Genomic DNA, 12,484 nt, shown 5'->3' on the forward strand with positions numbered 1-12,484 from the left:
GCTTGTGTTCAGAGCCAGGACCCCTCGATCTGGCCTTTCTGGGGGTTCAGGGTGCTTGGCTCCCAGCCTAGGACCCCCTGAAAACCCACCACCCAGCTCCCCAACCGAAGACTGACCCAACCCTCCCCCTCCGCCCCTTTTCTTTGTCTAGCCCCCGGGCAGAGGTGTCCCCTCCCCTCCCCCAGGCCTGGCTCATGTGACAGGCTGAATACCTGCCCCTCACCTAAATCCTCCCTGCTCTCCCCTCCCCACACAGACAGCCCCTGCTCCACCACACCTCACTGGGAGGAACTGGGACTGTTCTCAGTGTTTCCTCTGAATGCTGGGGGGGGGGCGCAGTTTCCCCCATGCAGTTCTCAGGCCTTGGGTGTGAACGCCCCCCCTGCAGCGCTGCAGCAGGGTGTGAACCCCCCCTGCAGCGCTGCAAAGCGCCAGTGTGGTCAGAGCCCCGGTGCTGGAGCCGCGCCCGGCGCTGTACGTTATTCCCCACAGGGAGGTGGAGTACGGCCAGCGCCGGCAGAGCTCTGAGTCTCTAGGTGGGGGGCTGAGGGGGTGATTGCTGCAGAGCAAAGGGCCGACACTCCTGGCAGCTAATGGCCGGGGTGGGGGCCCTGCAAGGTGCCAGCTGAAGGGGTCAGAGAACAAAGGGGTCAGGAGACCCCCTGGCCCGGGGAAGGAGCTGAGCAGAGAGGAGGAGCTGGGGGGGGGTCAGGCTGGAACTGGCTGGGGGCGAGGAGTGAGGGCAGACGGGGGGTCTGGCTCCCTGCCCCCCAGGATGGACCCGGCCGAGGGGTCCGGCTCGCGGTACCTACGAGCTCTGGTTCATAGAATCATAGAATTCAAGATCAGAAGGGACCATTATGATCATCTAGTCTGACCTCCTGCAAGATGCAGGCCACATAAGCCGATCCACCCACTCCTTAAGCAAGCGACCCCTGCCCCATGCTTCGGAGGAAGGCGAAAAACCTCCAGGGCCATTGCCAATCTACCCTGGAGGAAAATTCCTTCCCGACCCCAAATATGGCGGTCAGCTGAACCCCGAGCATGCGGGCAAGACTCTCCAGCCAGACCCTCTGGAAAAAGGTTATATCCTATCATTGACCCATTGTACTATTTACCAGTGTGGCACTTAATTGACCTATTGACTAAGCCCGGTATCCTATCATACCATCTCCTCCATAAACTTATCTAGCTTAATCTTAAAGTCATGGAGGTCCTTCGCCCCCACTGTTTCCTTCGGCAGGCTGTTCCAGTATTGCACTCCCCTGATGGTTAGAAACCTTCGTCTAATTTCAAGCCTGAATTTCCTGGCTGACAATTTATATCCGTTTGTCCTCGTGTCCACATTAGCACTGAGCTGAAACAATTCCTCTCCTTCCCTGGTATTTATCCCTCTGATATATTTAAAGAGAGCAATCATATCTCCTCTTATCCTTCTTTTGGTTAAGGAAAACAAACCGAGCTCCTCAAGTCTCCTTTCATACGACAGGCTTTCCATTCCTCGGATCATTCTAGTGGCCCTTCTTTATACCCGTTCCAGTTTGAATTCATCCTTCTTAAACATGGGAGACCAAAACTGCACACAATACTCCAAATGAGGTCTCACCAACGCCTTGTATAACGGGACTAGCACCTCCTTATCCCTACTAGAAATACCTCGCCTAATGCATCCCAAGACCGCATTAGCTTTTTTAACGGCCACATCACATTGCCGACTCATAGTCATCCTACGATCAACCAGGACTCCTAGGTCCTTCTCCTCCTCCGTTACTTCCAACTGGTGCGTCCCCAGCTTATAACTAAAGTTCTTGTTAGTCATCCCTAAATGCATAACCTTACACTTCTCACTATTGAATTTCATCCTGTTACTAATACTCCAGTTTACCAGGTCATCCAAATCTCCCTGGAGGATATCCCGATCCGTCTCCGAATTGGCAATACCTCCCAACTTCGTGTCATCCGCAAACGTTATCAGCCCACTCCTACTCTTGGTTCCCAGGTCAGCGATAAATAGATTGAATAAAATCGGACCCAAAACCGAACCTTGAGGAACTCCACTGGTAACCCCCCTCCAACCCGACAGATCACCCTTCAATACGACCCTCTGCATCTCCCCTTTAACCAGCTCCTTATCCACCTCTGGATTTTCATTTCGATCCCCATCTTTTCCAATTTAACCAGTAATTCCCCATGCGGTACCATATCAAACGCCTTACTGAAATCCAGATATATTAGATCCACCGCATTTCCCTTGTCTAAAAAATCTGTTACTTTCTCAAAGAAGGAGATCAGGTTGGTTTGGCACGATCTACCTTTCGTAAATCCATGCTGTAAACTATCCCAGTTGCCATCAGCCTCATGCTCCGGAACCACTCTCTCTTTTAAGATTTTTTCCATGACTTTGCATACTACAGATGTTAAACTAACAGGCCTGTAGTTACCCGGGTCACTTTTTTTCCCCTTCTTGAATATAGGAACTACATTAGCTAATCTCCAGTCAAACGGTACAACCCCCGAGTTTAGAGATTTATTAAAAATCATCGCTAACGGGCTAGCAATTTCACTCGCCAGTTCCCTTAATATTCTAGGATGAAGATTATCCGGGCCCCCCGATTTACTTCCGTTAAGCTGTTCAAGTTTGGCTTCTACCTCAGATACCGTAATGTCTACCCCCATATCTTCATTCCCATCAGTCCCTCTATCACTATTCCTTAGCCCTTCATTAGCCTCATTAAAGACGGAGGCAAAATATTCGTTCAGATATTGTGCCATGCCAAGATTATCCCTAATCTCCACTCCGTTTAAAGTTTTAAGCGGTCCCACTTCTTCCTTCTTGGTTTTCTTCCTATTTATATGGCTAAAAAACCGTTTGCTATTGGTTTTAATCCCCTTCGCTAGGTCCATCTCCACCCGGCTCTTTGCCTTTCTCACTGCTTCCCTACACCCTCTGACCTCAATAAGGTAGGTTTCTTTGCTGATCCCTCCCATTTTCCACTCCTGGTACGCTTTCTGTTTTTTCTTAATCACCCCTCTGAGACGCATGCTCATCCAGCTCGGTCTAAAACTGCTACCCACGAGCCGTTTTCCCTTTCTCGGGATACAGGCCTCTGACAGCTCCTGCAACTTACACCTGAAGTAACCCCAGGCGTCATCTGCCTTTAGATCCCTAAGTATGTTAGTCCAGTCCACTTCCCTAACTAGTCGCCTTAATTTAGTAAAGTTAGCCCTTTTGAAATCGTAAACCCTAGTCTCAGATGCACTATTGATTATCCTCCCATTTATTTTGAACCGAATTAGCTCATGCTCACTCGAGCCAAGGTTGTCCCCTACAACAATTTCCTCAACAAGGTCCTCGTTACTCACCAAAATCAGATCTAAAATGGCCTCCCCCCTCGTCGGTTCAGCAACCACTTGGTGAAGGAATTCATCAGCTATCACGTCTAGGAAAAGCTGAGCCCTGTTATTGTTACTAGCATTTGTTTCCCAATCTATATCCGGGAAGTTAAAGTCCCCCATGATCATACAGTTCCTATTAGTATTTACCTCCTTAAAGACATTAAAGAGCTCTCTGTCCGTCTCCAGGCTAGATCCCGGCGGTCTATAGCACACCCCAAGCACTATCCCGGGGGAGGCTCTGGTAGTTTTTCCCCCCAATGTGACCATTGCCCAGACAGACTCTGTATTATCCATTGCAGTGCTAGTTATCTCGTTACATTTCACCTCATTATTGACATACAATGCTACTCCCCCCCCTTTACCTTTGCCTCGGTCCTTCCTAACCAGCACAGACCCGTCCATACCTGTGCTCCAGCCATGGCTACCGTTCCACCAGGTTTCGGTTATTCCTACGATATCCGGTTTCAATTCCCGGACCAGGAGCTCCAGTTCCTCCATTTTGTTCCCTAAGCTTCTCGCATTGGTGAACAAACATCCTAATCTTTCCTGTTGGGCTCCTCTCACTCTTTTCACCCCACTCGGTAGGGACCCAGCACTCCCAGTATGACCTGTCGATCTAGTATCCGTCCCCCCCCCCCTTCCTTACACCTAACCGCCCCCTCTGGCTATGTCTGTTGTTATCTTGTTGGTCTCACTCCCAATGTATAAATTCAGCCCGTGTTCCTGTGGGCTAATAACCCTCCGTGTCCCTGGCTGAGAGTCACGTCTGGCTGCGGGGGGGGGGGGGGGGGGGGGCCCCGTGGCCCCCAGGACCCGCCTGGGGGAAGCGCACGGAGCGGCAGGGGAGGCCGAACGCTCGGGGCTCAGACCCAGGGAGGCGAAGCCGTGGGAGCTGCTGGCCCTGGTGACAGTCTGATCCGAGAGGAGACTCCCCAGAGTCCTGCCTGGCTCCGTAGGGAGCAGCCCCAGAGCAGCGCTGGGGACCCCGGGACAACACCCCGGCACGCTTAGAACACGCTTCTCCGCTGCACATGCCCTGACACGCTTAGAACACACGTCTCCGCTGCACATGCCCTGACATGCTTAGAACATGCTTCCCTGCTGTACACGCCCCGACACGCTTAGAACATGCTTCCCTGGTGCACACGCCCCAGCACACTTATCACATGCCCTCCCCCGCACCTGCCCCCAGAGCCTCTCCAAGCCGCCTCCCACGCTGGGCGCATCCCCTCCCCCGGCCAGGCCCCCCCTTACCCGCTCAGCACCCCCAGCACCAGGTTGAGCACGAAGAAGGAGCCGAAGATGACCAGGCTGACGAAGTAAACCCAGGGCAGCTCATGCCCCATAGCGTCCTGCATCTGTGGGGGGACAGGGGTCAGAGGGGCCCACGGAGCCCCCAGGGGGAACCACTGTGGATAGCAGTCTAGGGGGGGCAGGAGGGACCCCAGGGCGGGATCTCCAGGGGTCGGGGTGCAGGAGGATCCCTGGGGGTTGGGGTGCAGGGGGTCCCCAGGGGTCGGGTGCAGGGTCCCGGGGGTCGGGGTGCAGGAGGATCCCTGGGGGTCGGGGTGCAGGGGGTCCCCAGGGGTCGGGTGCAGGGTCCCGGGTCGGGTGCAGGGGTCCTGGGGGTCCGGGTGCAGGGGACCCGGGGTCGGGGTGCAGGAGGATCCCTGGGGTCGGGGTGCAGGGTCCCGGGGTTGGGGTGCAGGAGGATCCCTGGGGTCGGGGTGCAGGGTCCCGGGGGTGGGGGTGCAGGAGGATCCCTGGGGGTCAGGGTGCAGGGGGTCCTGGGGTCGGGTGCAGGGGACCCGGGGTCGGGTGCAGGAGGATCCCTGGGGTTTGGGGAGCAGGGTGGGGTTGGGTGCAGGGGAACTCGTGGGAGTTTGGGGAGTGAGGGGGTCCCGGGGCTTGGGATGTGGGGGTCTCACCCAGTAGAGCACCTCAGTCCAGCCCTCCATAGTGATGCACTGGGAGGGGTGCAGGGGTTCTGGGGTCAGGGTGCAGGGTCCCCGGGGTCGGGGTGCACGGGGGTCCCCGGGGTCGGGGTGCAGGGTTCTGGGGTCGGGTGCAGGGGTCCCTGGGGTTGGGGTGCAGGGGTCCCCAGGGTCGGGGTGCAGGGGGTCCCCAGGGTCAGGGTGCAGGGGACCTGGGGTCAGGGTGCAGGGTCCCCGGGGTCGGGGTGCAGGGGTCCCCGCGGTCGGAGTGCAGGGGGTCCCCGGGGTCGGGTGTAGGGACCCGGGGGTCGGAGTGCAGGGGTCGGGGTGCAGGGGGTCGGGGTGCAGGGGGGCCCCGGGGTTGGGGTGCAGGGTTCCCGGGGTTGGGGTGCAGGGTCCCCGGGGGTTGGGGTGCAGGGGGGTCTCGGGGGTTGGGGTGCAGGGGGTCCCTGGGGTTGGGGTGCAGGGGTACCCGGGGTCGGGGTGCACGGGTCCCCGGGGTCGGGGTGCAGGGGGTCGGGGTGCAGGGTCCCCGCGGTCGGGGTGCAGGGGGGTCCCCGGGGTCGGGGTGCAGGGTTCCCAGGGTCGGAGTGCAGAGGGGTCCCCGGGGTCGGGGTGCAGGGGGGTCCCGGGGGTCGGGGTGCAGGGTCCCCAGGGGTCAGGGTGCAGGGGGGTCCCCGGGGTCGGGGTGCAGGGTCCCCGGGGTCGGGTGCAGAGGGGTCCCCGGGTTGGGGTGCAGGGGGGTCGGGGTGCAGGGGGGTCCCTGGGGTCGGGGTGCAGAGGGGACCCTGGGGGTCAGGTGCAGGGGGACCCGGGGGATGGGGTGCAGGGGGACCCAGGGGGTCGGGGTGCAGGGGTCCCCAGGGGCGGGGTGCAGGGGTCAGGGTGCAGGGGTTCCCGGGTTGGGGTGCAGGGGTCGGGGTGCAGGGGTCCCTGGGTCGGGGGGCAGCGGGGCCCCCGGGGTCTGGGGGCTGGGGCCCCGGGGTTGGGGTGCAGAGGGTCCCCGCGGTCGGGGTGCAGGGGGACCCTGGGGGTCGGGGTGCAGGGGTCCTGGGGGTCGGGGTGCAGGGGTCCCCGCGGTCGGGGTGCAGGGGTCCCCAGGGTCGGGATGCAGGGGGTCCCCGGGGTCGGGCTGCAGGGTCCCCGCGGTCGGGGTGCAGGGGTCCCCTGGGTCGGGATGCAGGGGGTCCCCGGGGTCGGGCTGCAGGGGGGTCCCCGGGGTCAGGGTGCTGGGTCCCCGGGGTCGGGGTGCAGGGGGGTCCCCGGGGTCGGGGTGCAGGGGGTCCCCGGGTCGGGTGCAGGGGACCCTGGGGTCAGGGTGCAGGGTCCCCGCGGTCGGAGTGCAGGGGGTCCCGGGGGTCGGGGTGCCGGGGGGTCCCCGGGGTCGGGGTGCAGGGGTCCCCGGGGTCGGGGTGCAGGGGGGGTCCCCGCGGTCGGGGGGCACGGCCCCGGGTCGGGGTGCAGGGTCCCCAGGGTCGGGGTGCAGTGGGGTCCCCTGGGTCAGGGTGCAGGGTCCCCAGGGTCGGGGCGCAGGTCCCCGCGGTCGGGGGCAGGGGCTCACCCAGTACAGCACGTCGGTCCAGCCCTCCATGGTGATGCACTGGAAGACGGTCAGCATGGCGAAGAAGAAGTTGTCGAAGTTGGTGATCCCCCCGTTGGGCCCGTCCCAGCGGCCCCGGCACTCGGTGCTGTTGAGGGGACACTCCCGGCCGTGCCCCGAGAAGGCGCAGGGCGAGGGGTCCTCCTCGGCCTCCAGGTCTGGGGAGGGGAGGGACGGCGGGTGAGGCGGGGCCCCGGGCCGGGGGCGGGGGGGCGGGGCGGGCGGTACCTGAGCCCACGAGGAAGCAGGTCTTGTGCATGCGGCCGATGAAGAGCTCCAGGCCGATGATGGCGTAGATGATGATGACGAAGAGGACGAGCAGCGCGATGTGCAGCAGGGGCACCATGGCCTTCATGATGGAGTTGAGCACGATGTGCAGGCCTGCGGGGGAGGGGGAGACACGGGGGGTCAGGCCTGGGGGTCAGGGCAGAGGTGTGCAGTGTGCAGCGCAAGGCAACACTGTGCCGCAAAACAGGGTGCAATGCACTGGGGCAGTGTGACCGCGTGCAGTGCCAGGGGCCGTGGGGCACTGCGACCTCACGCCGTGCAGTGCCAGGGGCCGTGGGGCAGCGCGACCTCACGCCGTGCAGTGCCAGGGGCCGTGGGGCAGCGCGACCTCACGCCGTGCAGTGCCAGGGGCCGTGGGGCACTGCGACCTCACGCCGTGCAGTGCCAGGGGCCGTGGGGCAGCGCGACCTCACGCCGTGCAGTGCCAGGGGCCGTGGGGCACTGCGACCTCACACTGTGCAGTGCCAGGGGCCGTGGGGCACTGCGACCTCACGCCGTGCAGTGCCAGGGGCCGTGGGGCAGGGCGACCTCACGCCGTGCAGTGCCAGGGGCCGTGGGGCAGCGCGACCTCACGCCGTGCAGTGCCAGGGGCCGTGGGGCACTGCGACCTCACGCCGAGCAGTGCCAGGGGCCGTGAGGCACTGCGACCTCACGCCGTGCAGTGCCAGGGGCCGTGGGGCAGTGGGACCTCAACCCGTGCAGTGCCAGGGGCCGTGGGGCACTGCGACCTCACACTGTGCAGTGCCAGGGGCCGTGGGGCAGTGTGACCGCCGTGCAGTGCCAGGGGCCTTGGGGCACTGCGACCTCACGCCGTGCAGCGCCAGGGGCCGTGGGGCAGCGCGACCTCACGCCGTGCAGTGCCAGGGGCCGTGGGCAGCGCGACCTCACGCCGTGCAGCGCCAGGGGCCGTGGGGCAGTGTGACCGCCAGCAGTGCCAGGGGCCGTGGGGCACTGCGACCTCACGCCGTGCAGTGCCACGGGCCGTGGGGCAGTGTGACCGCGTGCAGTGCCAGGGGCCGTGGGGCACTGCGACCTCACGCCGTGCAGTGCCAGGGGCCGTGGGGCACTGCGACCTCACGCCGTGCAGCGCCAGGGGCCGTGGGGCACTGCGACCTCACGCCGAGCAGTGCCAGGGGCCGTGGGGCAGCGCGACCTCACGCCGTGCAGTGCCAGGGGCTGTGGGACAGGGCGACCTCACGCCGTGCAAAGCCACGCACAATGGGGCAGCGTGACCTCACACCGTGCAGTGCCACGGGCCGTGGGGCAGTGTGACCTCACTCTGTGCAGTGCCAGGGGCCGTGAGGCACTGCAACCTTACTCAGTGCAGTGCCAGGGGCCACGGGGTGGGGTGGCCTCACACCATACAGTGCCTCACGCTGTGGGGTGGCGTGACCTCACACCGTGCAGTGCAACACGCCATGGGGCACTGTGACCTCACACTGTGCAGTGCCACGCATCGTGGGGCAGCGCAACTTCATAAGAATGCAGTGAAATGCAACACTGCAGCAAAATGGGTTGCAGTGCTAGAGAGCAGGGTGCAAATGAATGACGTGTACGCAGGCAGTGAAAGAAACCACTGTGCAGTGTCACCCCATGCAAAATGCAGTGCGCTCCATCGCTGCGCAGTGAGACAATACGCACTGCGACTCGCCGACGTGCAGGGTCACCGCATGCAAAATGCAGTGCGCTCCACTGCTGCACAGTGAGACAATACGCACTGCGACGCGCCGATGTGCAGGGTCACCCCATGCAAAATGCAGTGCACTCCACCACTGCGCAGTGAGACAATACGCACTGCGACTCGCCGACGTGCAGGGTCACCCCATGCAAAATGCAGTGCGCTCCACCGCTGCGCAGTGAGACAATACGCACTGCGACTCGCCGATGTGCAGGGTCACCCCATGCAAAATGCAGTGCGCTCCACCGCTGCGCAGTGAGACAATACGCACTGCGACTCGCCGACGTGCAGGGTCACCCCATGCAGTGTGCAGTGTAATGTGTTACTGTCCAAGGAGACGCCGTGCACTGCAACGCACCACGGTGCAGTGAGACAGCGTCCTAGGGCATCATTCAACTCAACACAACTCCCGCAGTGCAGCACATCACAACCCTGCAGTGCCCGGCCGCCAGGGCCGCTCCTTACTGGGGACGCCGGAGACGAGGCGCAGGGGCCGGAGGACGCGGAAGGCCCGCAGGGCTTTGACGTCGAAGCCGCCCGGCTTCCCGCTCATGTGGTGGGCGTCCCCGGGCTTGTGGGATGCCTGCTCCAGGACCACGCTGAACAACCTGCGGGGGGGCGGGCAGGTGAGAGGGCACCACGGGCGGGGGACGGGGCCAGGGGGGCGGGGGGAGGGACCCAGCGGGGGGGGCTCAGACGACAGGGCCGTGGGGACCCACCCCACCCCCACGATGACGAAGTCCAGCAGGTTCCAGCCGTTGCGGATGCAGGCGCTGGGGAGCCGGGCGGACGGGGACAGGGGCGGGGCAGGACGGGGGGCAGGACGGGGGGCGGGGCGGACGGGCTCGGACCCACCCCACCACCACGATGACGAAGTCCAGCAGGTTCCAGCCGTTGCGGATGCAGGCGCTGGGGAGCCGGGCGGGACGGGGGACGGGGCGGGCAGGACGGGGGCGGGACGGGACGGGGCGGGATGGGGCTCGGACCCACCCCACCACCACGATGACGAAGTCCAGCAGGTTCCAGCCGTTGCGGATGCAGGCGCTGGGGAGCCGGGCGGGGCGGACGGGGGACGGGGGCAGGACGGGACGGGGGGGCGGGACGGGGGGCTCGGACCCACCCCACCACCACGATGACGAAGTCCAGCAGGTTCCAGCCGTTGCGGATGTAGGCGCTGGGGTGCAGGACCAGGCCGTACGCGATGATCTTCAGGAACGTCTCCACCGTGAAGATGATGAGGAAGACGTATTCCACCTGCTCCTGTGGGGGGGGGGGAGACGGGGATTGAACCCAGGCGTCCGGGCAGCTCCAACCCTCGGCCGTGAGCCGCCCACACCCCAACGCCCCCTGCACCCCAGAGAATGAACCCCGGCGTCCGGGCAGGCCCCGAGCCTGCAGGGGATGGTGGCAGCGGTGGGGGAGGGGGTGGACAATCCCAGGCGGGGGAACGAAGGTGCAGGATGGTCCCCCCAGCCCCCCCGAGCTCCTTCCTTCCCCTCCCCATGACTCTGCCCAGGGACCCAGCGGCTCCTTAAGGACACTCATTAGCTCGGAGCTCTTAATGAGGCTAAACCCAATGCCCGGGTGACACCAAGGGGCTCACAGGGCTGACGGGGGGGGGGGGAGCCGGACGCCGGGGTTCGCGCCCGGCTCTGGGAGGGCAGTGGGGGTTGCTGGGCAGAGCGCGGGGGGGAGCCGGACGCCGGGGTTCTCGCCCGGCTCTGGGAGGGCAGTGGGGGTTGCTGGGCAGAGGTGGGGGGAGCCGGACGCCGGGGTTCTCGCCCGGCTCTGGGAGGGCAGTGGGGTTGCTGGGCAGGGGGAGCCGGACGCCGGGGTTCTCGCCCGGCTCTGGGAGGGCAGTGGGGGTTGCGGGGCCGAGCGCGGGGGGGAGCCGGACGCCCGGGTTCTCGCCTGGCTCTGGGAGGGCAGTGGGGGTTGCTGGGCAGAGGTGGGGGGGGGAGCCGGACGCGGGGGTTCTCGCCCGGCTCGGGGAGGGCAGTGGGGGTTGCTGGGCCGGGGGGGGGAGCCGCACGCCGGGTTCTCGCCCGGCTCTGGGCGGGCAGTGGGGGTTTCTGGGCAGAGTGTGTGGGGGGGGAGCCGGACGCCGGGGTTCTCGCCCGGCTCTGGGAGGGCAGTGGGGGTTGCTGGGCAGAGCGGGGGGAGCCGGACGCCGGGTTGTCGCCCGGCTCTGGGAGGGCAGTGGGGTTGCTGGGCAGAGGGGAGCTGGATGCCGGGGTTCTCGCCCGGCTCTGGGAGGGCAGTGGGGGTTTCTGGGCAGAGCGGGGGGGGGAGCCGGATGCCGGGGTTCTCGCCCGGCTCTGGGAGGGCAGTGGGGGTTGCTGGGCAGAGCGGGGAGCCGGACGCCGGGTTCTCGCCCGGCTCTGGGAGGGCAGTGGGGTTGCTGGGCAGAGGGGGAGCCGGACGCCGGGGTTCTCGCCCGGCTCTGGGAGGGCAGTGGGGTTGCTGGGCAGAGCGGGGAGCCGGACGCGGGGTTCTCGCCCTGCTCTGGGAGGGCAGTGGGGGTTGCTGGGCAGAGGGGGAGCCGGACGCCGGGTTCTCGCCCGGCTCTGGGAGGGCAGTGGGGTTGCTGGGCAGAGCGGGGAGCCGGACGCCGGGGTTCTCGCCCGGCTCTGGGAGGGCAGTGGGGGTTGCTGGGCAGAGCGGGGGGGGGGTGCCAGACGCCGGGGTTCTCGCCCGGCTCTGGGAGGGCAGTGGGGGTTGCTGGGCAGAGTGGGGGGGGGGAGCCGGACCCCGGGTTCTCGCCCAGGCTCTGGGAGGGCAGTGGGGTTGCTGGGCAGAGGGGGAGCCGGACGCCGGGTTTCGGGGGCTCACCAGGTCATGGTTGGCCGTGTTGGAGTCGTCCTCGGGGAAGGGGATATAGACCCCCAGGGCCACGCAGTTGGCGAAGATGGTCATGAGGATGAGGATGTCGAAGGGCCTGGGGCAGGGGGGCGGGTTAAGGATCCCAACCGGGGGGCTGCCCCCCCTCAGCCCGTGTGGCCCCCTCCCCCGAGCCCTCCCTGCCCAGCCCCCGGCGTCGGATGCTTCCACTCCACGATGCTGATGGCGGCCTGGCGCAGGGGGTGGCTGAGCCGGAGGCAGAAGAGGGCCCGGGGGGAGCGCGGCACCGTGGGGCTGCCCTGAGACTTGTGCTTGGTGGAGGCCAAGCGCCGGCGGGGGGTGGGCGGGGGGCTGCCAGCCTCGGCCCCCGGCCCCCCGGCCTCCGCCGCCCAGCCCGGGCTGTCGGGGGGGACCACCGCTGCGGGGCAGAGAGAAGAGGGTCAGGTGCGCCCCACGGTGACCCCAGAGACCCCCATGGAGATCCCAGCCCCTCGCCAGAGCCCCCCGCCCTGCCCCATGAGCCCCCCTGCCTCCTCCATGCCCCCCACAGCCCCCCAACCCCTCCATAAACCCCCTCCTAGTGTCAACGGGGGGCCCCAGGGGGCTGGGCGCTGGAGGGGGGGTCGATGTTTGTGTCCCCCCATGGAGCCCCCCGACCCCTGCCTCCCCCTCCGGTCCCCCCCCATCTGGGTCACTTACCCCTCCCGTTCTCCTCGGGCATCCTGGGTTTGGGGGGCGTTATCCTCT

General features: G+C 65.1%; 1 protein-coding gene across 1 annotated transcript in view; it reads right to left on the reverse strand.

The window, feature by feature from the left end:
* Positions 1-11,827, reverse strand: part of CACNA1F (calcium voltage-gated channel subunit alpha1 F) — a 64,847-nt gene extending 53,020 nt beyond the window's left edge. The window contains 6 exon segments of the mRNA XM_039509858.1: positions 4,651-4,754; positions 6,892-7,088; positions 7,159-7,311; positions 9,362-9,504; positions 10,017-10,156; positions 11,729-11,827. Of these exon segments, the coding sequence (XP_039365792.1) occupies positions 4,651-4,754; positions 6,892-7,088; positions 7,159-7,311; positions 9,362-9,504; positions 10,017-10,156; positions 11,729-11,812 (821 nt within the window). The 5' untranslated portion in view covers positions 11,813-11,827.
* Positions 11,828-12,484: the final 657 nt, after the last annotated feature.

Source organism: Mauremys reevesii, linkage group 22 (assembly GCF_016161935.1).
Source record: "Mauremys reevesii isolate NIE-2019 linkage group 22, ASM1616193v1, whole genome shotgun sequence".
Lineage (NCBI taxonomy): Eukaryota > Metazoa > Chordata > Testudines > Geoemydidae > Mauremys > Mauremys reevesii.